Here is a 27,591-nt window from a genome sequence, read left to right on the forward strand (position 1 = left end):
GGCACAAAGCTAAAGACAGTACTTCACTTAACCATCAACTACTATAAAGTACATGAAGAAATAACTGGTTCAATAACCCTTAGCTACACAAAGATGACACCACTAGGCATTTCACCACTAGGTGTTTACAGATAGATTATTTTTTAGAAACACATTTGTACTGCGGGATAGCATTCAAACTTACAGCCTAGAATAGTTTGAAAAACTATTTCAAAATCAAGTTAATAAAAGTTGAAGGAAAACTAGAGTCTCTAAAATACACAATTCAAGAAATACTCCCCCTCCCCGCACACTGTGACTTAAGCAGAATCAAGTTACCATAATGGTGATGTATACTAAAGAGTATAAAAACTGTATGCATAATATAAAAACATTCATATATGTATTACATAACAGAGGCTTGGGGTAGGAGAGCATGATTTGAAAAGCAACCATAATTATAAAGCACATTACACACAATAAGTGCAACTTATTAGAGTTGTTTCAAGCCACGTCAAGTAGAAAAGAAGCTATTCAAGTATGTAATAGAAGCACCCAAGCATTAAGTATTACTTATCCTCTACTATAAAGCATTTGTAAAGGACAACTGCTGCATAATGCACCTTGCTTTTGGGTGGTTTGTGGCATAGCATGCATACCTTCTGGTGTTCCCCTCCACAACTGTTTCAAACTGACAGCAAGTTGTCTTCTGGAGATGAAGTAGGTCACGCTCAACGCCACCGTTTCCTGTGACATACTCCTACAGTGTTTTCCAGGTGACTGGGTTAGCTAATGGCCCCCAATGGTGCTTTCACTTTCCTTGTCCTCCTCCCCAACAACTCAAAAGTCTGTCAACTTTTGTCACAGCCTCCTTGGTGGATAACCGAAAAATGCAGATAGTTCTGAAGCCATCTCCTGTGTTGCCATCACAGATTCCATCTGACAGGACTTTAGCATACACAGTATGGAACAGGTCCACTAGAATACTACAGTTTTAATCTTCTGCTTTCTCGTTGGCTTATAATCTTAACAATATTAGACATGAATACATCCCCAAATTAGAAATTCTAAATCACCAGTAAGTCACACTATAAAGTGTTAAAAGCTTTAACTAATTAGTGTCTTTATCCTAAAACAAACAAGAAACTCTAAAAGAAAACAGTCATGTTTATATAAATTTAGTATGGACATTCAGATTTCAACTATTGCAAGACCCCTTCCTTTTGAAAAGTCCTCCTTTCCCTCCAAAAAACTGGTTGCTCTATTATATACCTAATACCACTTGACACGATTCATCTTGTATGGGTAAACTAAAAGCAAACCATTCTTAAATAGCAAAACCTCCTGCCAAAGAATTGTGCAATCTTCAAGTCACAGGAGAACTAAGCCTGCCAAAATAACTGAACAAGAATATTCTGAATTGCTGGGTTCAGCTTACAAAAAAGGCTCTGAAGAGCAACAGTCCACTGCATTACAATGCTTCATCCCTGCTACAACCTCTCCTATGTGCCCAGGAGCACGTTGCCTATTTGGATTTGGTAAACAAAGTCAAGAGGCCATTTATCCTCCACTGAGGTAACAACTCCTCCAGCTAGTAAATTTAATCTGTAGTTAACACAGAAAAGTCTACAATAGCTTGCTAAAGGGTCAGGGCTCACAATCAAACAATGAAACAAAGGGCATTGCCACATATTTAACTGAGGCTTTACTTCCCATTTAGCACCACTGAGGTACTGAATAGAAATGATATGGAAATAGATATGTTGAATGATTTAAATCCTGTTCCCTAAAATTTAAAATGCCAGCAACACCACGTCTGCTCCTTGCTGCACACAGATTACATAGCATGGTGCAGCAGAATACTCATTTTACTCACTGCTCAATGTTGCAAACATAGGGGTTTTGTTTCGTCTCACCCATCCACCATTCATGACATGAAATTTAAATTATGTGGAACTTAGAGTATAAGCAAGGGTATTTTCCACACACACAGCTAAGTTGGAAGCAGGAAATAATAAAATTGTTTGCTTATACATATGAGAATGCAAATAGGAAGCTTCCTGAAGAGACGTTCCTATTGAAGCACATCAGCTAGTGCTCCTTCTCCTGCATATAACCTTTTTACATCTTGTATAAAAACAAAGCAACAATGAAAACCCACCAAAAAAAACACACACACACACAAAAAAAAAAACACATCTTGAACACTTCTATATCTAGCATTCTAACCACAAGTCTGTTATTCCACTTACTCAAGTTTACTGGGTTTTCATATTGAAATTAATAACACCTAATTTTGCCTGCAGACCGCTTGAAATGCATGAGATCTGAGCTTGAAACCAGCCTGATACTATGCCACTGGACTGTCTGATCAGTAAGGTCAACTGCAACGCCATCTACTTCATCACTGGCAGTAATTACACTTGATTAATTTTACTATCAGTGGTTCCCTGACACTGATTAACCTACTTGCTTACTACATTTGATTCTTTTTCAAGGTTTATAAGTTAAACACAGAGCATGCAGCTCTACGAGTTACTAGACACAGTGGTAAAAAAACTGTAAAGATGAATTTTTAAAAATGTTATTTACAACCAACTTTTCTCTCCCCAGAGCCTCAAAGGCATAAGTTATTTTCAGGTGTTTTAAACATTGTTAGCGTATGTTAAAATGTTCTGATGCAAAGCAGTTCCCCTTTCACAATTTAAAGTTAAGAAGAGTTTTGTTTGGACTACAGAATTACCCCAAAACAATAGTAGTAGTGGGTTTTGTTTTTGTTTTACAAAATAAGACTTGGTGACCATGGTGCCAGCCCTGGTTTTGAACTGAACTTGGCACCTATGAATATTTTTCAGCTATCACTGAAATCATTCAAATATATAGCAGCCTGCACTGTCAATAGAAGAGTATTCTTAAAAAGCACACAAAATATCAAATCGAACTACTTCACTATAATACAAATGCTTCCTTGTAAAACATAATAATTGAAGTTTAACATGAGAGAAAGAGGAACTGATATAGATTTAGTGATTGGTAGAATGCAGTTTTGAGAAGTTTCTACCATTTCCTGAGGTGACCTTTCCAGGGAAGACTTGTTATTTGTCCCTGAGCTGTATATGAGTGGTTCTATCACCATATGAAGGCTACGATACCACAAAACCATCTGTTAAAACACAGCCAAAATTAGTGATGGAAAAAAAATGAAAACTGAAAACAATTACTTTTAAAAAAAATACTTCTATCCATCCGCATGCAACATTAAAGCTATCTGAGAAAGCTACCCCTGAGTAGTTAATTCATGTGGCCTCAAAAAAGCCATTTGAAACCAATAATGCTGTCTGAAATATCAGTGATGACTATCACCTAATCTTTACTATGCCTTTAGAAAAAGTTGCAACAGGGAGGCATGTCAGCCATCCTGAAGCTTCCCTTTATAGTTGAAGAGAAATAAACCAGAATCACAGTGAAATTTCATGAGCAAACAAATGAAATTTAGAGGTATACAGTGTTTTAATTTCATGCACCTACCCAGCATGTTGTCAGATAAAGTGTCAGATAAATTTAATATATAAATTTCACATTGTCAAATCACTTCAAAAATCACAGATCACCTGTCATTACTAGAGAGTTGAACAATTACTACTGTTTTAGTATATCCTCTCACACACAAGAACATAGTGGTTCAGCTATACAGGTCTCTTAATGGAAATTATTTCCTAATCAATGTTTTGTGGTGTCTGATAGTTCATAATCATAACTGCCAATATTTTAGAAGTACCGATCCCACTATCTTCTATTATTTGTGTCAAAATATTTTAGAACTTGATCATTAACCATGAATTTGGAAGTTACTTTCATCTAGGCCTGAGTTCTTATTGGCATTTTCCAATTGTTCTTCATTTTCTGTTTTGATCATTTGCATTCCTATAAAGGATATTAAGCAAGTTCCCCAAAGGAAATAGATCTCTACTTTTAATAGTGTTATACCCAGCCCTAAGCTTCACTGACCCTATATAAAAACTAGAAACAGTGAAAACTACAGCTATTTTTAAAGAGTTATAAAATTAATTTAAAAATAAAGACTAAAAAGAATGAAGTGGAGCACATATAATCTCCTACATGCGTACAACAATGTAGGAGACTTAGTAAAGAAGCCTATCAATCTGATTTTTTATAAAAAGTTTGGTATATGCCATAAAGAAAGAATTAAGAATACTCTTGTCAATGAAGGAAGATTTTTTGACAAAGAAGATAAGCACACACCCTCCTCAACTACCATCATTGTAAGAATGAGACATACAAACTACCTCCATTAGAATAATGCAACAGATGTACAAAGATCAATCCGTTGAAGCAAAGAGAGGTGTTTTTTTTTATTATTATTTTAAATCTGTGGTCAGGATATGACATCTGTCAGAATTTTTTTAAAAATAAAAAAACCTCTTACAATCACAACAATAATTACAACTTGTTTAAACAACTAATTCTAAGCTCCTTGATCGATCTGGGAGTAATTTTGGAAATACTGTGTAGCACCTTCCACCAAGAAGAAAAATACCACTATTTTCAATTTTGTAGATGGATGTTGTAACTCACACAACAGTCATTTTCAGCTGTTTTAAGTACTTATCCCTTGACACAGAAAATACATCAGAAACATACCAAAATATCTGCAACAGGCCTTTTTTTTTTTTTTTAATTACTTACCTTCAACATTTATGCTTAGTTATGAGAAGACTGCCTGAAAAACTACAGTAGACAGTTTATTATTACTGAAAACAGGAAAATGTTTCACCTCTATTCCTCATTTATTTTCCTATAAAAATACTTTGTGACCTGATCTAAATTAGTGTCATCAGCTACACTCCATCCATTTCCCATTCTGGTTCAGGAGTTACTTATTTAAAAAGAAATGACCTTGTCACAATTTCAGAACTTGTCATTTGCCTATGTAGAACTGAAGATGAAAATACTGTATAGAAAAGCCAAAGATAAGGACCTCCCAGAGGAGCCTCTTTCCCCCTAGCAGATTATTTAAATATTTACGTAGTCAACTTTAAAGAGATTTAAGACATTCAGAGAATTAATATTGTCAAAAGAAGCTTTAAAACACATGCCACTATGCTTTTTACAGTAATGCAAAAAAAAAATACACACATACCTTCAATACCAAGAAATAATTTTTGCTGCCTAATCTAGTACACTACCTGTGTATTTAAACATCAGCTCTGCAATCTGCATAGTAATTGCTATCTACATATAATCTACTGTTTTCATCTTATACGTGAACAAAGAACTGCAGAACTGTGCTCAACCACACAAATCCCAATGTTCCCCAAAATACACACACTTATGAAAGGCCACAGTCTTGTAATGGAACCATGTAGTTTCAAGAAAATTTAAAGAGCAGCAGTTTTCCAAATACATTAGTGAAACAATAGCAGAAAAAGATCACCTGTAGCAGGAGGAAAACATGCATTCCTGCCACACGTGGAATATTCCAGCCTCACCTTAGGTTTTTGTTTTTGTTGTCAGATAAGCCATTTTAGAACTACCTTAACTGAGGAATATTCTCCCACTTTAGTTATTACATATAAATACATTGAAAGGACGTGTTAAGAGTCAATTGTGAGGCACCAAGTCACAAAAATGTGCCATGAAATATTATCAAAGTTACAGTTGAGGCTGGAAGAAATTCTACATGGATTAAGTCATCAATTATAGTTGCATACACTTCTGAATTGAATTTCTAAACCTTTGCACTTAAAATACATAAGGATATGTGCATTCAGAATCAAATCAGTCTCACAGGCAGACAGAATAATACCAGTTTAACTGCATGGACCTCTTTGGTAATCACACTTCAGTGTCAGTAATACATAGATCTTTGTTCAGAATAAACTCCATAAAGGCACAACTAAAGACACAACAGTAGGAAGAAGAAAGAGGAAAAAAAGGAGAGGAAAAAAGGAGGAAAACAAACCCGTGTTCTGCTCCGCCAAGAAGAGTTTAATGACTCAAAGCAACTACAAAACTACAGCAAGTAACATTACTAGTACTACGAGTCATCAGTAACCCAAAATTGTGTACACTAGACCAATTATGCACAGTACTGTCTCAGTACTGTCTTTGCCGTGTGGAGCTTCTGTTTACTATTCTCTTTGACAAATAGAGAATACGTACTACAAAGATCTGCACTTTAAGAATGGGATATGACCATGATAGAGAGCAAGAAAACCCCTAATTTTACCAAACACATTTATGAATATATGTTATTTGCTAGTAGTACCAACATTACTCATCATTTACACTTTTATCTCTACTGAGCATGGAACATTCTACAGTGGGTGAGTTCAATACCTTTGTAAATATAACAAAAGGTAAATTTATCAGCAATTAAAAAACTAACATATCTCTAAATCATATCAATTATTAAGTAACCATTCTGCAATCTCAAATTACTGCATAATCACTGCATTTGAGTTGCAAACAACTATTTACTCCCCTGTTCTGTGAAGTAAGATCAGCTTTCTCACATCGATGAATGATTACTCCTAAATTTCAATTTATTCATATTTATTATTGCGATGATTTCATAGGCCATAACAAATGCAGAGGGATAAGCACATATATTGAGTAAGTATTTCCAGTGCATTTTTATGCATTTGTTTCAGCAGATTCTCTGTTTATCTAAGATCAGATTTTCAACAGAAAATTGAAGATTCTTTACAATGTGTTAGTTTTGTTGGTGAGAGCCCTGAGAATATAGTATATATTATACAAATACTCCCAGTTGCTTAATTTTCCTGGTCTATAGATTTTTTCAGTACATTTCTTCACTTAACTACTCATTACTGTCCCCTGTTATCATTTGACATCTCTAGAACACAAGCTCAAATTGCAACAAGTCAAATTTTCAGAAGTATATCTCAATGACTGAAATCACTATTCACATGGAAATAATCACATCTACTGATAGTTGTCATTATGTGTATCTGCACTAAGCATAACTACTGCGGTATCTGACAGCTCAAAGAAATTTTCCATTAATTTTTGGAAGACAGGATTTTATGCTCATTGATGTTCATGAAATACAACTAAGGTTTCCCTCATTCTGTTTTAGTTCAAATTCCTTAATCTACGCTGATTGGTATTCTTAATTACTAAATAATCCAAGTTTCAATAGGCTACATATCCTGTTAAAGCATCACAAAAACAACACGTGAAAAGTTATGGTTAAAAGCATAGCATCTTCAACCAAGATACTGAGATTTGAATAGAATCTTAAGTAGCTGCATCAAATATAGAACAGCTTTATGTTCACCTTAATTCTTATTTTTAACATTATCAGCATGTAAAAACTGGTTTCACCTTGTAACACGATCCACTACATTATATCCACATTTCAGCAACATATGCCTGTTTCTATACACCACGAAGAAAATTAGATGTTAATACTATTTCATCCTTTGGGGTCACTTCACGGAAGTAGATAAATTGATTGCTTCTTATAATAATAATAAGATAATAATGTTATTTCGGAGAAAACAAAAAGGGCAAAATGAGTATAGAGTGTTACAAGAGCTAGAAAAAACTAGCACCTTTAGCTTTGATCCATGGGGAACAGGAGAATAACCGTCTTGTCCAGGTGGAATGAACAACTCCCATTTCCCATACTCCATTTTCTTATATGGGTGAGAAAATGGATTCCAGCCATCTGTAATAAGAAACAAAAATAAGGGTATTTATCTTAAAATGTGTCCAATTAAAATTTAAAGGCATAACAGTATTGTCAAGTCTTTTTCAGAATACACTTGCAGCAGATACAAATACCAGTTATTACTGTACCCTTTTAAAAGAGGTTCAATAAAACGTATAAGACTATAAGATGTTTACTGGGAATCCATACTCCAGTTCTAATTTGACAATTACTGATTATGGGGGGGGGGGGGGGGAAGATGAGCTTGGACAAAACATAACCAAAACCCACCTCCATAAGTCACATGCTCAAACCAGCTTTGGACAGAAACACATACACAGCTCATTGCTTCTATTTTGACAAACTGATGTCCTATTGATAACATTAAGTGTATAAACTAGAAAAGTGAGGAAGCTACAGACAAACTTGATAGCAATGGCTACAAAACCACACAATACCAGATACCAGCAACACAGCTAAGAAAACTGGCCTGAAATGCCACAGTTATATGTAAGTAAATCTTAAAGCAAATTTCTTTTCATAAAAAACACATTGAGAGAGACAAGCTTAGATTCTATAATTCAAGGTTCTTCATACTGTTTTTATTCACTAAGCACTGGAGAGGTATGAGGTTAGTTATGACATATCTAATTGCGTTAACACCTGTCAGGATCACGTGTGTTTATATAGACGTTCAAGGTTAACTGTCACGAATGAGAGTGAAGATAAAGCTTCTGAACTGACAGACTTCAGGCAACACAATTATTTCTGAACTAAAAGGAAGCAGGCAAACTAAGTTTCAAAATGACTTTTCTTTGCCTTGAAACTTGTCCTCCTCACAGACCCCAGCAATGGGGAATACTAAAGTAACAAGAAATCAGTCGACACAGGAACTGAATTGCAAGATGCTACCTCCATACTAATCCATTTGCATGCCATTTCCTGTAGTAAATAGAACTAACACCAAGTAAGAAGCATAAACAGCCTTCGCTGATCTTCTATACATGACCTTAGGTACATAGAGTAACAGTGAATAAAGTCTATGTTCATTTCCTAAATTGTAGTTCCATTACTAGTTTAAGCTAGTATAAACAGCATTTCTACTAAACATGGTAGTCTGGGTTAAACAAATTAAATAAAAACCAGACATGAACACCAAAAGTGAGATCTCCTGTTTCAGTGGCAGTAGCAACTACTTAAAAGCCACCAGCTTACTTACTGTGTCTGTAGAGCTTTTTATTGTTTTTAGGGAAAGCAAGGACAAATACATGTCATTACTTCTTAGTATGTAGCAGCAGCGGTCAAAGTGGACTAGTGAAGGCAAATTTCTGTATTAATTACCTTAAAGCTTTTTCAGAAATTTCAAGAGTAGCATTTAACATCTGAGATGATACCACAGTTCACTGTAGAATATTGTTTTTTTCTTCTTTAAATGAGGAAAATATAGATTCCTAAAACAGATTATATATGCTGCAAGATCTTTGAATATCTTCCCTAATTTGAGAAGATATTAACAGTAGCAGGGAAAAAAATACGAACAAAATATTACTGCTGATTCAGTGATATAAAGCCATCTGCTTTATCTTTGTCCTTAAAAAAACAGAAAGCAGTTCTCTTGGGAGCAAGTGATGGAAGAACAAACGTCTTCAAAAGTAGAAACTCACAATAAATTAACATTTATTTAATGCAGTGATCAAAAGGAATCTGATTTGTGCATTCACACAGTATTCCATCATAAACAAATTATTAAAAAATTAAAACAACATAATTTATTCCTTCATGGTCTGAATGCATACTGCTTATCAATTTTTATGCTTCAACTTACTTGAGTTTACCACGAAGGAACAAAAATTGCAGTATCGAAAGAAATAACTTATAAATACAAACTTGTAACTAAACTTTTAAAACACATTCAGGACAAAAATAATTCTTTTACTTAAAATATATTGCAAAAAAAAATTAACACAGTAGCAAGTGTTTCTCAAGTCTTACAGCTTATAATTTTCTAAATTATACTGTTGATGTGTGATAAATCTTATTTTCTGTTAAAAGAAAAATAAACATGCCCAGAGCAAAGAAACAGTTTGACTTGCCTTTCAGGAAATGCTATTTACTAGATGGCTGACCTGATCTGATATTCGTAACCATCTCACTTCAATCACAATTTTGGACTAAATGCTCTCCAGAGATCTTCTCCAACCAACCTATAGCAGGTTAGGGAATAGACTACAATACCACATACTATATACAATTTTAAGACTACTTCCAACTAGAAGAACTCTGCTGCAATGAAATGTGAGTTTAAGGAAGAGATTACTACCTGCTTCTCCATGGAAATCACGTACAAAATCTCCATGTACAGTGAAGTACAAAGCGAAGTTACCTATATACATCAGCAAACATATTTTTCCAACAAACGTCAATAATCTAAAATATTGTCTAGCATGCAAAATAATGTTCTCTAACAGTACATGGATGTCTTCAGCTTCTGGGAAAAAGTAGACTTTTAAAGAAACTTGCCTGTTACTTTCATATAACTGTTTAAACCAGAGAGATGCCAGTCTTTAAAGAAACAAACAAAAAGCACAAGTCAGACAACCTAGACAATGACAAAAAAAAAAAAAAAAAAGGCAAACAAAAGCCTGCATAAGAAACATTCTAGTACCTATTCATTTTATAGTAATGTCAAACCGATGCAAAGATGCATTACTATTATAATCAAGAGTTCCCTATGCTTAAAAATAGAAATACAATTAATTTTACTCTGTTTAGATACAAGTTTTCAACACTTAACATATTTGGATAGTGCTGACAGAAAAACACATTAGCAGAATGAAAGTACTCACTAAACTATTGCTTGATTGATAGCAAGAGAACTTACATATTTAGTAAGATTGATTTTTAGTCTAAAGCTTCATCCAAAAAATAACAGAACAAAAACACAGGACTACTAAGGACCAAACAAACACTACCGGAGCAATAAAGCAATAGCTTCTTAGAAGAACAACCAAAACTGAAACAGTAAGTGTATTCTCTACCTCGCCCTCCCTCTTATCAGGAGCTTCAGATACTTGGAGGCAGAAGGTAGAGAGTAGGGGAATATTATGCACAAACCAGATAACTACATGCTCTTAGGACATCTTTGCATAACCTAAGTGGCACTGTTATGGTCCTTAAAGCCATAAAACCAGCAGACTCCCTTCAAAACCAGCAGACTCTCTTCCTCCCTACATTCCACCTGCAGATATCACCTTCACCACTTTTCACGAAACTCTTTCCAATTGAGCTATATTTCCTGACTATGTCTTGCTAACATTAAGTAGCACAGAAGTGTCTTAGTCCCCGACATTCCCTATATAATCCCTGCATCTCCCCATTCCCTTAGGGAAATTCACCTGAAGTTTTCTACGTACACCGAGAACACTATATTATTACATTATATGATTACAAAAAGCTTCTCATGCCCTTGGTTTACAACGATTCCCTGGGACTCCTACAACCAACTCTTCTCTCCTTTAGAAGTGGAACAGTTGCACCTCTCTATTAATTCAAGCATGCCTGCTCTCCACAATTCTGCCCCAGTTGCTTACACTCTCTGCCTCCACCTGCTAGCAATCCCCTATGCTCCACTTAATTCCTCCTCTTCTCAGCCATGGTTCCCCATTGCTTGGTGCCTGTGGTTCATGATTTCAGAATACACAAAGCAACACTCATCTATCACAGATGTTCCTACTTAAAACCATTATCTACTTCTACTCCCTTGGAAAGAACTCATTCATGGAGGTTACAACAGAAAATATTGCCTTGTATTAGGTAAGAGACATACATGTAAAAACTTAAAATGCCCCAAAATCTGAAGGCCTGCTACAAAGAGGAAATGGTTCAGGTTTCTCCAGTTTTACTGATGAATTTTCAGATTTTTCAACAAAACAAAGCCAATAATATCAAGAACAACATCCCTAAAAAAAAAAACAAAACACCTGAATAGCTGAATATTCAGACATCTGCTGTTTCCAGAAGAAAAAGGACAGGAAGAAAAGACAAGAAGCATCTTAGTCCGAGAACAAGAACTTCATAAACTCTGCCAATAGCTACAAACAGAAAAAGGTTAAGAAGCTTACCAACAGAAGTTAAAATAATCAACTTCAGTACGTTTTATGAGAGAAATGAACTATTGTAGACACCCCATAAGGCATACACAAATACAAGAGGTCCTATTATAAAATCTGAGGCCCCAAATATGTCTTATTCCAACACAGAAGACATCTTGAATAGCCTAGTACTTTTAGTTTCTAACTCACTTCTATGACTGGATCTTGCAAAAACAATCTACTTCAGGGAAATAAAGCACCAAACTTCTCCTTGCTCACAACGCCACCCTCAGTATACCATGAACTAAGCTTTCATCTAGAAAGAAAGGTAGAGCCATGACACCATGGATACTACCATTTGTTGTAAAAATACAATTTACATGCAATATTTCCAGATAAATCATAAATTAAATGACTTTTTGTTCCACAACTCTGGCTTTTATTTTCGTGTTGACATGTATATTGCCATGCAGCTCTGAGGCTCAAGAGTTAACTTAGACATCAAGCTGGTCTGAGACTAACACTCCTCTTTCATCTCACAAAGGGAAGGAGCACTTCTTGCATATTGACCAAATCATTCAGTTGTTCCAGTCTGGAACAACTGGTACAGCAGTGCAATTTTGTAACTATGAAGTGATTTTTCAAAAGTAGAAACACTTTACAAACTGAGATTGAAATCTCAAGTGCAAAACACTCCTATGACAGTTGCACTTCTACACACCACATACTTTTGTCTAACAGGAAGGTGCTCAATGAAAATACAGACTAACACAGCTTCCTTGAGGAAAAAATACCAGTCAAATAGCAGCTTCGACTACTGGCATTGGAATCCCACAACATACCTGGAAATTCATTTGCATGGAACATGAAATCAGAAAACTAAAAGCAGAATGTAACTGCAGTGATTCTCTACAGACACTACTGGTTACACAGAGTGGCCAATTACATCTTTCTTTCTACATTGCCTTATTTTGAACAGTACAATAGCAGGGCCATTAACAGAATCTGCTTAAGAAGTCATTAAACAAACTCAAATAATGACATGAAAACGAATGTCATTACTTCCCAGATATGATATCTCCCTGGATATTAATAGCAGCTTACACTTCAGTATTACCTTCAGTCATCTGCAGCCACAGAAGTATAGCACTATGTCTTTACTCGTGAAATCCAGGTATTCTTCTACAAAAAAAGCTTTGATAAAAGTACTAAGAAATTTAGTATTACATCATCATAGTATCTAGACTTCATTTTGATAAAAGTTGAAGTCTGAAAACAAATCATTCTAAGATACTGGAAGTTTCTAGTCTCAACTTTCACATATCCAAGTTATGAGGACTGGTGGCTGAAGCTTTGCCTTCTTAACTGTGAAGAAAACCTGCCAGAGTTTAAATAAGTGGCTAACATTCCCCCGCAAAAAGGAGCCAGCCCCTCTCTCCACACTCAGCACAAGTCTTCTCAACTAGTGCAGAAATAAGGCGGAAAACAGAACAAATATTCCAGAATGATCAAATCTTTAGATTTAAATGTTAGCTGTGAGTGAGGAAGGTGAAGAATGAACTAAAAAAACGGAAGCCACAATTCTGACTACATTATCATCAAATATTGACTTCTGAATTAGCATATATATATGTATACACACACACTCTTTGAAGCTATTTAAAACCAGTAACTTTTTAAATTTTGATTAGAATAATGTTTACAGACAACATACTGAGACATTGCATGGCCAAGTACAACTTTGAGTATTCCAATTCCCCAAATAAATTCCATGGGTTACACTCAAAACTTGCACTTCACTGACTTATTTGGAAATAGTTGATTGTAAAGTAGCAATAAATTGCCAGCAGTCAACAAGTTCCTCAGCAATACAGCATGCAAATAAAATACTGAGTGTTATTACAGAGCTTTTAAGGTAGCTATAACATTGATACTGCATCTGTATCAGAAATTCAGCTGACTAATTGCCTCACACACTTCATTTACTGAGATGCAATAAGTACTGATTGACAAAACTTAATGTTTTAAAATGTTCAGAGTCACAGAATTGTGGTTGGAAGAGACCTCTAGATCATCGAGTCCAACCTCTGACCTAACACTAACAAGTCCTCCACTAAACCATATTGCTAACATTCATTTAATACATTTCAGAATGAGTAAAAACAACGTACCTGACTACTAACAGGTATAGTGTCTTGATCTCCAGTTATGAAGTTTTAAAGAGCAGACAAAAAGGAGTTCCGTAAATATTGGCATTTTCTTGAATTTATGTTTTTCATTCTCCAATCCAAATACAGATTTGTATGCTATTCTTTTTTTTTTATTATTTTTTTTTCCAGAAGACACAACGATACTAAAATCTTATAATGAAGTTCATTCATTACAAGTGCCTCAGGAGATAGCAAAAAGACACTACCACCCATAATTTGGGGTGAAAGATCTTAATGTCAAAGCTTTTATTGCCTATTATAAGGCATAACAATAATTCAAAGGAGTGTAAAGCCTCAATCTTACAAATGTATATAATGTAAACAATATGTACACATACACATGTATATAACAAACAAGTTATTAATGTTTATCTTAATAAAGTCATTATCAACTACACTTATGAACCATCAACTTAAAATTCTTTCAGAATTCATAATTAAGTTCTCTGTAACACAGCCTGCACCTGCCATTATCATTTTCACTAGTTTTTGATCCTTAAACATCATTATCTTACCAGATTAAATAGCAGCATTTATTATTGTGTTTTTCCCCTCATCATTCAACCAAACACATAAAAGTAACTTGGACAATACCAGATTAAGTAAATGACTGAGAAAACATTGCTATCCATCTATCCACAACAGAACTAAAAACATAGCATAAATTAACTTTTTAATATTATATACCATTATATTTCAGTTTTAAACTGAACAGCTGCTGTCATTTCAAGTTTGACATTTCCTTCCTTGCAACATTTCATCCCCCTCCTTGGGGTTGAATTAGTTCTCTCCTTCTAAACCTGAGCTTTTATAAAAAAAAAAAAAAATCTTATTAAAAGTAATCCTGATATTCAATTTAAATATGATATGATCATAAATTTAGTTTGAGACTTTAACCTGTTCAAAAACTTAAAGAAAGGTTAAAGGGATTCAATTTTAATTAAACGCATCTGTAGCAACCTGATTCTAAATCTTAGGATTTTGCAACCCAATTTCTCATCAGAATATTATTAAAGCACATATGAATTGAATGACAATCTTCCATTCCTCTAGGCTTTCTGAGTACATTATCTTCCCCTTTGGGAATGAATACTTTACTTTGACTGACGACCAATATGATATATAGGACAAATGCAGTTTTTTCCACATTAAAATGAATTTATTTTTATTATTTTGACTTCTTACTAGCACATTTCATTAATACGTAGATAAAACTATTCCAAGATATTAGTCCTAAATTTCTTCTTCATGTGATGTATTGCATAAGATATTTTTTAAATGTAGTAGGAGTGTTTTTTGTTTGATTTATTTTTATTTATTTATTTATTTATTTATTTTAAAGAAAATCATCTCAGTTTGTAGCTTTTTAGCTATCATTCTGGTATATAGGTACTTCCCTCCAACCCCCACTCCAAAGACAAAATAAGTTATATCGTCTTTGTAAATCTTAGGCATTAATGTCATTAAAAGTCTGTTTTTAAAACAGCTAACCGGTAAGTTACATATTTAAAACAAATGCATTTAATCTTGAATTGTGTTGAGTAATTTAACCTAAAGGCTACTATTCCCATCACATAAAAGAATCTTAAGGTGTAGATGATGAGGTGGTATTGCAGACAGTATAGAAGAGGAAAGGAGAAATTGTCTGTGTTTATACATGTGAAGCTTAGCTTTTAAAACACCCTCCTCTAGCTATCTTGCAGCCAGTACTGATATCTAGCACCATTGTAATCTAGGCACTGTAATCTAACTATATTCATGATTCCTTACTCAGTTTTGGAATCACAGGATGTATCTGACTCCTATATTAAAATTCAAGTACTACATCAACCTATTTTACCAACATCCATTCCAACTAAATACAAGGAGTATTTGAAGAAGAACTACCTTGTCATTCAGCAGGTTAAATCGTATCAAACAAGATATGGCTGAAAGTAGCGTTGCACGAACTTCTTTGTTAGTCTTCTAAATTTATTTATTTTTCTAAAAATAATTGTTGTCTACATACTCAGGTTGCTACAGTGAATAGGTGACATGGACCCTCAAATCACGTTCTTAAAAGAAAAGAAAACAAAACAAAACAAAAACAATCCTGACAATTAAAATAGATACAATTTGAGTGATGCCTGGTTACTAAATCATAATTTGAATATTTAACTGTTTCTTTTGGTTATTCTGCTTACGAGTGTATCTTGAGAGTATGGATAAAACAGTACTAACACCTAGTGCTATGAATTATTAAAAATATTAATGGCTCTGGAAAAAAACCATAATCAATTTCTTTGCAACTGCACACATTTTACAGAAGCTTAACCATAGTACTTTAAAAGGAACCACTACATACTACAGCTAATGGCATGTGTAAAGAGTTTTAAAGTTACTTTAAAGTTATATAAGCACATGGAAATGAAAGAGAAAGTAGAATCAGTATTGCAGGATTTAAAAACAAAAATGCGTATGACTTGCATTTAGGAGATTGCATAACATGACTCACTTGAGTGTAGCTCGTCTTCTGAAGAATGATGAAATTGCTACTTTTGTCTCAAGTTTTAAGTAAGTGGAATCAACGTCTCTTAAGTTCTCCGACCATGCAATACAGGAACACCTCCACTGTAATGGTGCAACCTTCCTGTTCTGCCAACAACACTCTTTACTCTTCCCTCAGAAGGGAAGAGGAAACACCACCTACTTTTTCATGACTACGTTCATTTATGAGTTTAGGTTACCATTTTCCTGCAGGACTTTTCTAGACTCTCATAATTAGTGGGAGTCACAAAGGGCCTTGGTCCTTACTCAACACTGCTGTTAGACCAGTCAAAAAAAGATAAATCAAGTTACTCCACTGTTATCTTTTCCTTCCCCGCATACTGTTTAACAGAAGCCTAACAGTGGACCTTCAGGAAGAACCTTGGGTAGTTTAGACACATTCAACCTAAAGCTGCAGCATGATCAGGCTAGGGCTTTTAGAGAAGTCATCACTTTATGGGTATAAAAATAGATGCACATAATACTGACCATACAACAGATACACACATGTTCTTAGGTTACTGCAATATGGAGTAAAAGATTATTAGTTTAAGTTAATAAATATCATTACACCGGTAACCCACACCACACATTTTTATTATTAGAATTTTATCATTGCTACAACATTGTCTAAGTGAAAGGATATCGATCTAAAACACAGTGCAGTAAAGAGGCAATATTCCTAAAAATACTTACTGAAGTCACCTGTGAGAAACACTGCTTCTGCTCCTGGTGCCCACTCTTTGCAATATACTCCACCATCCACAAATTGGTTAACTCCGAAGGTTTTGTAACTTTTTGAAAATTTATCAAGACCACCTTCATTTTCCTCAATGCTCTTCAAGCGGTTGTAAAACAGAGCATACCTTTCAAAGAAAACAGATACAGTTTTAGAAAGCTTAGCAAGTGTCTTACTTATATTAAGAAATGCAAGAGCATAAAGACCACATTGAGACACTGTCACACTGTGTCCCAAGACTACAATATTGGATTCATCACTCTACAGAAATAGAAAACAAAACTAATCATATGATTTTTCCAGGGTTGCAACACATAACAGAGTTAAAATTTTCACATCTGTATTTTCTCTACTTCATGTTAACTCTTTATACTTTAAGACTGCGAATCCTGACTGGCAGTCCAAAAATCATAGCTTTACTACACAATATGAGAACTTCACACTCTGAACAGCCTTGCACTTCTATGTCTGTCTTATTAATGCTGGGCAAGGGCCTCACAGGGATAATTGTCTTGCTCTGGTACATCTATCACAGCCAGTTTTAACAGACAATCTCAGGATCTCAGGACACTGAAAAACTTGTAATGCAACATATAGCAAGTATGGAGGAAATAATCTGGCACTTGCAGAAAGTAGTTCCCTAAACAATCTCTCTAGAAAGACCATCAGCGAGATTGAGCAGTCCCTTGCCACTGAAACTAGTCGGAGAAAAAAGATTACTACTTTATGGACGTCATTATTTGGTATTGTACTCTACAATAACAGTCCCTATTAGGACTAGAAATGCCATAAACCTCTAATGTAAAAATCTGCTAGTAACAGGTTGAAGTTTTTTGTTGGACTTTGCCATGTTTTCTCCAAGGAGTTCCCAACAATTCAGAAACACATATCAAGCACACATTGTACATAGAAGACTGTCAACTTTTCTTCCTGACGTGTAAGCTACTTCTGTGAAGCATGGCTAAAATGCTTCAGTTTAAAATATTATTGAATCTACCTGCAGAGTTACTTTATTTGCAAATTAGAAGTGTACCCATGTTCTCCAAAAATAGAAAGGAGGGTTCTGAAATGTATAAAAACTACAAAGAATCTGGACAAAAACTTGCCTGCCTCATTACACTTACTATATTTTGAAAAACTATAAACAAACGGTAAAGAAGCAAACAGCATTATGGTATTATACTCCATTGGTTTAAAACAACAACAAGAAAAAGAAAAGTAATCTGCTTGAAGTGTTAGGTTGTACACTACTCTCAGGCTTGTTTTAAGGGTTTGTTTCAGAACTGGCCTTCATTAGTTCAAAGCAGAGGATTAAAATGTCAATTTACTGGTTAAAGTGAAATAGGGTAACATTAATTTTGAGTACTTCAACTACTTTCAAGGTTAATCTCCCAGTAGGTTTGTATTCCAAAGACTGATGTTCACCTTTAAAAACAGCAAGATTTGAAAAATGCCTCAGGATACACTATAGCAAAAATACTTTAACTTTTTGCACCATTCCTTTAAAAGTCCATTTCCATTTGTAGCGCTTGAGGGAGAATATTTGGCCAGATTTACAAATAATTGCCTTACCTGTATACACATGTATACACACACACAAACTTGATTGACAAGCTTTAACCAACTGCAATTGTAGAAAAATTTATATAAATAAAATGAAAAGTTAAATACAGAAGTGCAAGTCAAAATAGCCTCAAAAGTTCATCATGTGGCATTTGGCAAAGGAAAAATTACTCCATTACTGAATGATTCTCCTTGAAAAAGGAATTTATATTCATTTATTTATCTTTGTGTTTTTGTGGCTGTGGATTGACTTCAAGTTATTCTTTAAAATATACTAATTGTATTATACAAGAGTATAATACTTGTGACAGAGCAAGCTAATTCAGACATTAGTGCTGCATCTTCATTACAGAAATAATGAATATTGAAATGACTAGTGACCTCCATACTTGTTTTAAGTGATATTCTAGAAAGTATTCGTTTTTAATTTTGTTAAATGTCTGAAGTGATCAAATTTAGAATAGTGATTTGCTTGAAGTTCATGAAAGCCACTAGCTCTTAAAATGGATCAATTACTTGTGTTGCGATCTATTCTAAAAAACTCATCTCCAGACATGAAATACATCCGGCCACAAAACAGTTATCTTCCCTTGAAGGTCCTGCAAAACAGAACAGAACTGTAGTTCTGTATCCCGCTTCTGCTTTAAAGGAGAGCATTCAGTTAAGTGCATGCTTATGATCCAGGTGTGAGAAACTTAAAGCTAAGATTATATAAAAGCAAAAAAAAAAAAAACAAACAACTTTAGTTTCTCCATCACTGAAACATTCACCTTCCCGGGCAACCTCTTCCAATGCCTGACTACTCTATCTGAGAAGAAATGTCTCCTAATTTCCAGCCTAAACGTCCCCTGGCACGACTTGAGGCCATTCCCTCTAACCTTATCACTGCTGATCTGTGAGAAGAGGCTGACCCCCAGCTCCCCACAACTTCCTTCCAGGTAGTAGTAGAGAGCAATGAGGTCTCCCCTGAGCCTCCCCTTCCCCAGACTAAACAACCCCAGCTCCCTCAGCCGCTCCTCACAGGACTTGTGCTCCAGGCCCTGCACCAGCTTTGTAGCCCTTCTCTAGATATGCTCCAGGGCCTTGATGTCCTGTTCCAGTGAGGGGCCCAAAGCTTAACACAGTACTTGAGGTACGGCCTCAACAGAGCTAAGTACAGGGGGACAATCACCTCCCTGGTCCTCGACTAGATGACCTTGGAGGTCTTTTCCAGCATCAATGATCCTATGATCTTCCAAACTGAAACCTCAGAATCATACAGAGAAAATGACAGGAAAGCTCTTGCTTAAGCAATCCCAAAGGCTTATTATGCACTAATAGCATACAATCATATATATATTAAAAAAAAAAAAAAAAGTATCAGACATCATTACATTTAGCAATTCCCTGTGAGCAATGGAAGTTGCCATATTCAGCGACACACAGCAACATACATAGTCATACTGACTATAACCAAACTGGTCACATGGGACAATTCAAAGGCGAGAATCTTGCACGACTGTGGACATATAGAGAGAATTAACAGGAACAGCTAGAGCTAGAAGCCAGGACTAAAGGCTGTTCTGCCCTCCTACCTTCAAAGCCCGCTGTTGCTCATTAAACTGTGAAAAGTCTTTTCAGATTTCTCTACTTCCTAATATTCGAGTTGGCACTGGAGAAATATTACAAGGTATGTTTTGAAAAGTACAGCTTACCTTTGTGACAAAAGAAAAAAACCACACACAGTAACAAGAAGATTCGCGGACTTTCAGAGAACTGGTCACATCTAAGTGGAAAACAACATACATTGTGTCCCTTCCTCTGGGGACATGCATGACACAAAACACACCAGGCAAGTACAGCTGATAGAGCAGGACTGCTCCGGGTGCTTTTCTTGCTCCAGGAATTCTTATGAAAAAGCAAGCTCATGTATGTGCTGAGAAGGGCTGTGAGGACCATACCAGGGGGCCTTTGCAATTCAAATCCCGGATCCTTTCTGCTCATCTCCACTTACAGACCAATGTTTTTTAAAGACCAAATACTAAAGTTAGGTGTTTTCTTCAGACTTCCTAGAGGAAAGAAACTTCAGTCATGGCATTTCTTCAAGCACACATACATCCAGCTTGAAACAAGACACTTAGTAACAGACTAGCTCTTTTACAAGCATCCTTGCTTCCCCTTCCTTCTGTATTTCATAGTGAAATTCATAGTGAAATACTGAAAATCATTAAAAACTGACCCTGTTTCAAATGATGTGTTTGTTATATTAATAGTTTGTAACATAGCGTTGCTTTGAATCCCATGCTTTATACACAGCCCTGTTTAGAACTGTATGATGAGAGTGTAAGAACTGGCTGACTTTCCACAACAGCAGAATTAAAATATCAAATATGACATCATACAATGCCTATCCAGAAAGTGGGTAACTTGCCAAAAAATAAGCTTCACAGTGAAGGAGTAAAGACTGTATAACTCAGTAGTCATTTTAGGGTGGTTACATTTCAACATTTCAGATGAGCAGCTATTCCTCATACTTCTACCACCTCAAAAAAACAAATTCAAGTATTGTCTTTAAGTACTTAGAGACCTAAAATGTATGTAATGGAAGCATACACATACCATAGAAAGGTCAGAAAAAGAGATGGTTTGATGTTTTTTCTGTGCTATGCAAAGATAAACAGCTCTTAGTCAAAGGAATAAGGTTCTATTTATCTGATAACCACAACAGGCAAAACCCACCTGATGTGCAAAAACCCACAAAACCAACTTGCTATCATCACTGACTTCATTCAACTAATTGATTCCATTAAAAATGAAAAAAAGGTGTTAAAATCAGTAGTTTCACTACAGGGTTTAAAAACAAACAAACAAACAACAAAAACAACCAGTTAGCTTCCCTTTTCTTCCCAAACTCAAATGTCCTAGTGAAATAAGACTTCTGGCAGAAAGTTAAAGTCTAATAAGTTAGAATACTGAATCAAGTCTCCACGTAAAGCCTTCTGATATTTATTTTTCAAAGCAATAAGAGGTATTAACTTCTTCTTGGCCACCTTGTAAGGTGTCAGGAAAAGGTGGTATTAATATTTTAAACCTTTGTATTTATCCAAATAAGCTTTAGTTTCTTACGCATCGCAGGAATCTAAACAGGAACAAATATAACCACAAAGGCCTTGGCAGCATACAAAATACCCTCCTTAAATCAGTATGGTGCTGCACTTTAAGATGGTTGCCAAATTTCAGAACATTTTTATGCCCCTTTTCACACCTTTTTTTGTAAGTCATAGTTATTGCAGTTTATAGAAGAGTCAATCAGCTTATTTTAAGACCTGTGGTGTCAACACTAACATTAATCATTTTAGTCTCTCTTCTGCTTATAATGTTCATTTTAGTAGCTATTCATCTTTTAGATTTTTGTCTACACTAGCTTTTGTGCCATAATTTATTTCCACAATATTGGCCCAATATTAATGCTAATTTATTCAGAACATGAAAGCAAATAGGAGAGGCTTTGATAATGATATCTGGCGTCCATATGGAAAGCCCAGTTCTGCAGACACCAAAGGGAAAAAGATATGAAAGAAAATGTCCAGTAAGGTATTCTCTGTAGCCAAATCCTCCCATTTCTCAATAAATACAAACACTTGCAGGAATGTCAGTGTTAAAAATAAAGCTAGAGTCAATGTAGGTATTGGAAAGACTGAAAGATCAGAAATAGAAAACGTAAAATGATAGTTGTTGTTCTGTTGTTTTTCTCCCCTCATTTAAACAACAAACAGAAAAACTGTTTGGATGTTTTGAGATACCACTTATCCTATTTATGAGTTTGCTCCTGAAGCCTCCTAGGGGAACACCAGGTCCTATTTTTCAAGTTTCCACTCTCCTCCACCACAGGAAAAGCTGTATCAGCATTACATAAAACAGGCAATAGAAAAGCAAAGAGTGCCTAGGTCATCAAATCCTCTCCTGTGCCATCAATTACGTACCAAGAACAATGCTATTCAGAGTAACTGAGATTTCAGATGCAGTGTTATCAAAACTGGCTTGGGTCCCTCCCCCCTCCTATTCCTATGACTGGAAAAGTGCTAGAGAACCATGCTGACATGCAAGCATCTCCCCAACATGTCCATTCAGCAACTCTGTTTGAGGGCTAACGTGCCATCAGAAAAACTAGGTAATGTCAAACCTGTTGAAATGGACCTGCTGAAATGGACAGACTTCTAGCCATCAAGTATTTCCTGTTTTGTTATAAGTAGATATCTAGTTATTTTATTCCAGATCATTTGCAGGATCCACTCTAACTTATGATCCCTGTGGACAACTGAAAGGTCAACAACCTGCAACAAAGAAAAATCCAAACTGGTAAAAGTGCGATGCATCCACACTGACAATATATATAATACTAGGTACAGATTATTCTTCATCCTACAGAGAGGTAAACTGCTACCATTTTTAAAGACTTACTTTCTACAGTAATGCATTATTTACATAAAGCTCCACTTGAAAAACTGGCAAATAAGGAATAGAAGAAATGCTGATTTCAGTTCTGATAGACTACTTCTACAGGAATATGAGAAAGGATTAACAGCTGGTTTTGATTTATATATCAAGAGGCTCAGGAGCTGCAGATCCCCTCCTGTTATCACAGACAGCCCATCCTTTAGAGATAGATGTCCAAAGTCTTGCAGTGTTGTCACCAACTACAAGTGACGGGTATCATTTAAGTGCCTACATTGAAAATATAAGCAGCAACAGCTCCCTTTTGGAATGGGGAAAAAAACACTTGATAGCTAGATAAGAAGAGAAGCTCTGCACCTGCAGATACGATATTAACACTTGGGTCATAACGTTCCACACCAAAGCAGCTCTTAACACTCTGGGTTTATTCAAAAAGTGGCCAGCAGCAGCAGTAAAATTCACTCAGAAAACTATGCTGTAAGAACAGACTCCAGTCTGGTCTGCCACAACCCTCTGGGCAACTAGTTGAATTCAACAAGCAACGTATTACGGCATTTCTTGAAGCCTGTCTATAAAATAGGCATTCCTGCCTCCAAATCTGATCTGGTACGTCCACGCAGAGCCACGCAGTTCAGGCTTACCAGAACAGGGGAGCACAAGATCTTCGATCCACTGCAGTCCACCAGAGCAACAGACCTCTTTAACCCCATTTGTAAACCACACTACTGGTAATTGCCATCTCATGAAGCACTGCTATGAGGTCTCTGTACTCACCGTTTTTTCCCGGAAAGCCAAAGAAGTACAATTTGATACTTTCCATGTACATGCCTGAGGAATATGTTGGAATATAAGAAGGACAATCATGAAACAATCACCACTAATAAGGGCTACTTCTCTTCTTGCTGTGTCCCCTTACTGCTTCATAGTGGAAAAAAAGGAAACAAAAACATCAAAGTGGAAGCTAGAAGCATAGATACAACACCTCTGAATACTTCAAAATAAAGAACACATGGCCATTCAGAGATTACTTTTTCTAATATTGCTGATACTGATATGAAGATGGAGTTACAAATGCTTTCACCAACACCAAAGCCAATGCAGCGAGTCACTGCTCTGCATATCAAGTCCATGCATTTCATTTTCTACTTTACTTTACTGTCGTTTGTTTTTCCATAACACTGTCTTCATTAAGTTGCCTATAAAGGGACAGATTGAAGGAAAATGGGAGTAGGATGAAGCTCTTCCCAAAGCAGATTTCTGCAGTTCAACAAATCAAGTGCACCAGAACTAGTATTAAGTGGCAGAAGCAAATTCCTGTTCATAACTGTTTCTTTAACTAGTCACTAGTGAAAGACTACCAAAACAAAAGCTCCTCATTTCATTTTGTTGTTTTCTCCACCTCCTTTACTCACCTTTCCTTCATTTAAGGACAGTATAAATCTCAGGTAGGTACTACTACTTCAGAACGCTAGAACTACTGCATCGTAAGCTCAATCAGCTTTAGTTTTAGACAACTGACCTGCATTTTCTGCATAGAAAGATTAAATGAATTTTTAATAAGTTTAAATATGTTTAAATAGATTAACCAACATTGGAACAGCATGTAACCTTTCAAGCGTTAGAAGAATTCCAAGAGAATGTTTTAAAAGTGTAGGACACCAACGAGTGATGTTTACAGAGAGACAGGAAGTCTGACATTTCATTTTGTTTTTCTGTGGGTTAAAAGCAAAGATTTTATATGTTTCTGAAGTCATTATCATTGTCTGTGGGTGGCTAAATCAGAACATCCCAGAGGCTCTAGCTGCACTATTAAAATTCTTCACTACACAAGTACTTTGCCTCTTTATCCCAGGAGAGAGGCAATCTAACACTCATTTTATCCTTAGCTGAAAACTAAAGTATTCTGCAGATTGTCTGAAGATATTAAGTCCCTATTAGGTATAATAAAATTAACTGTTATTCAAGTAATTTGGATATACAGGTATTGCAGTAAGAAACTTAACGAGTTAAATCATTTGTTGTGATTCCTACCATTTAGGAAGTACTCAAAATTCAAGGTATGGTCCAGCTTGAAGAAGTTTCCCTTGCTACTTGCCACTAAAAAGACCCTAGAGCACAGAACAAAAATACAAGAAAGCCAAAATTTTCAAAAGCAGCTTTTCCAGTTGTTCTCTACTCCACAGATTAACACCAACATGCAAATTTTCATTTCTTGCTTTCCAACATAGGAGGCAGCTTGTCTCTCTGCCTTTCTGGTGTTCACAGAAAGTTTCCTTAAAATTTATTCAAGTGAATGGAGTGAGGGAAAAACATTCAGCAGTGCCTGCTACTGCTGGAGCTGTCAAAAATGGCTTTTTCATTAGCTACATCCAAAAAAGCTCCTTCAAGAATATAGGTAAATGCATTAGAGTGCCTTTACTGCTTCTCTTCAACTAGAATAAATCTTTAATACGCAAGCTTCACAGGAAATGGAAGAAAACAGGAACTGCAATGCAACACCTTAACTCAGTAGTTACAGTTCCAAGGCACCTTCCATGGTAAGCAGGGGTGTAAAATCACAACTTGCTCTGGACATCCCATTACTTCAGTATGAAGAGAGCACAGCTTTGTCGCAAACTAAACAGAGTATCTTAAAAAAAATAATATAGGAAATATTTGATTGGGGTTAATTAATGGGTAATCTCTTGTTCTATTGGAAGTACACAGGACAGAGTTACTAATTAAGCATTAGCTTTTCCAAAATAAAAGTGGTGTTGTGCAATTTGAGCCTTATCGACAATATACAGTCTGGTATTTATGAAAACAAAACTGGGAAAATAAAGAGTAGCCACAGAGCTTTTCTTGACATCCTACCAGCAGCTGCTATTTTTGACAGAAGTGAAGACTAATAAGCTAGAAATATATTAAAGATGAATATACTTCAGTAGTGTTTTAGCAAGAAGATTATTTGCCAGCTTAAGTTCTGGCACAATGCCTTCTGCACAATACCAAGGAGTAGAAGTAACCCTCTTCCCTCCTGTACACACTAAGATAATTTAGCAACTTTACCCGCATTTGACAGCTGCAATGTCTTGCCATCAGCCACACAGTGAATATATATCGTCCTTGATTCAGAACCAAAAGCAAAAGTGATTACAAGATGCATCAAGGGCAAACTTAATGCAATCATTTAGTAATAATTGCTTCACTAGCTTATCTAAACCCATCTACTTCTAAGAACCCCTTCCCCACAATATTTAGATGCTCTCTTACCCACATCCTCATATGTTTGTTCATCTTTCAACCCCTTCAGTTTTATTAGATTCATAGACACACCTCACAGGATAAATCCATCAAATTACTGATTCTTAGAATAAGCAAAAGGCAATTTCTTTCCATCTTTCCACACTTGCTACAAGAAAGCTATTCAGTCTCTTCATCTTTTACTCTCTATAGATATAAAAGGTATACTGTTACTTTTTGTTTTTAAAAACTGAAAGACACCCCAAAACACAAAGCCACCTCTAAGATGCTGAGCTGTTACAACTTTCTGGAGCACTACAGCTATGTATATTCTGCATACAGCAAAGCTCCCAAAACAGCTTCCCTGGCACAACAGAACAGTCTTAAGAAGCATTTTATAATTGCTGTCTCAAGGCTCTATTTTACGCTTTTCCCTTTGTATGTACGGCAACAAATTTACCAGTAGCATGCTTTTTGTTTTACACATCTAAATATTTGTCAGAGAAACAAATTTAGATATTAAGTTTCTTCATTTGATAGTCATTGTCTCACTATCTCTGATAAATAACCTTAATTATGCATAAATTATGCACTAAAAACCCTTCTTTTAGATGTAATAATTGGATATCATCCTAACAGAGAAGCAAAAGCAATTTGAGGCAGTTCTTTTCAAATTAACATAACTACAGAGAAACTCCATCATATTTGAGCAGAAGCTGCAGAAATGTAAAGAGACAGATTTCTTTCTAGAAATCAGTAGACTAAGACTGTGTTAGCTCATGTTTCATATTACACAAGAGAAAATAAACTGAAAGGTCAGTTGAACAGTTACAGCATTGCCCTTTTCCAAGGTAATCAGCAGAGCATGTAGCAGAGACGTGAACACAAGCGTGACTGGAAAGACAGTAGCTGATGAAGAGGCACGCTGCCACAGGACGCGGGACAAAATGCTGCTCCCACCGCCAGCTGAGGAGCGTGGCACTCTGCAGGACGTACTTCACTAACTCTGATTTATTGCTTTAATTTCAAATTAGTGTTCTTGTTAACCATTCTCGTTTTCATATTGCCAAAATACACTAGAAGAAGGAATACTGAACATTAATCACATCCCCAGGTAAGCTACAGAAA

General features: G+C 35.6%; 1 protein-coding gene across 3 annotated transcripts in view; it reads right to left on the reverse strand.

Moving 5' to 3' along the window:
* Positions 1-27,591, reverse strand: part of GBE1 (1,4-alpha-glucan branching enzyme 1) — a 177,616-nt gene that overhangs the window by 124,118 nt on the left and 25,907 nt on the right. For all 3 annotated transcript variants that reach the window (XM_082769019.1, XM_082769020.1, XM_082769018.1), the window contains exons 2-3: positions 17,202-17,371; positions 7,581-7,696 (exon numbers count right to left, since the gene is read on the reverse strand). In XM_082769019.1, coding sequence (XP_082625145.1) covers positions 7,581-7,696; positions 17,202-17,371 — 286 coding nt within the window. The remainder of the gene's footprint in view (positions 1-7,580; positions 7,697-17,201; positions 17,372-27,591) is intronic.

The sequence above is a fragment of the Aythya marila genome (assembly GCF_965140915.1).
Source record: "Aythya marila genome assembly, chromosome: 1".
Taxonomy (NCBI): domain Eukaryota; kingdom Metazoa; phylum Chordata; class Aves; order Anseriformes; family Anatidae; genus Aythya; species Aythya marila.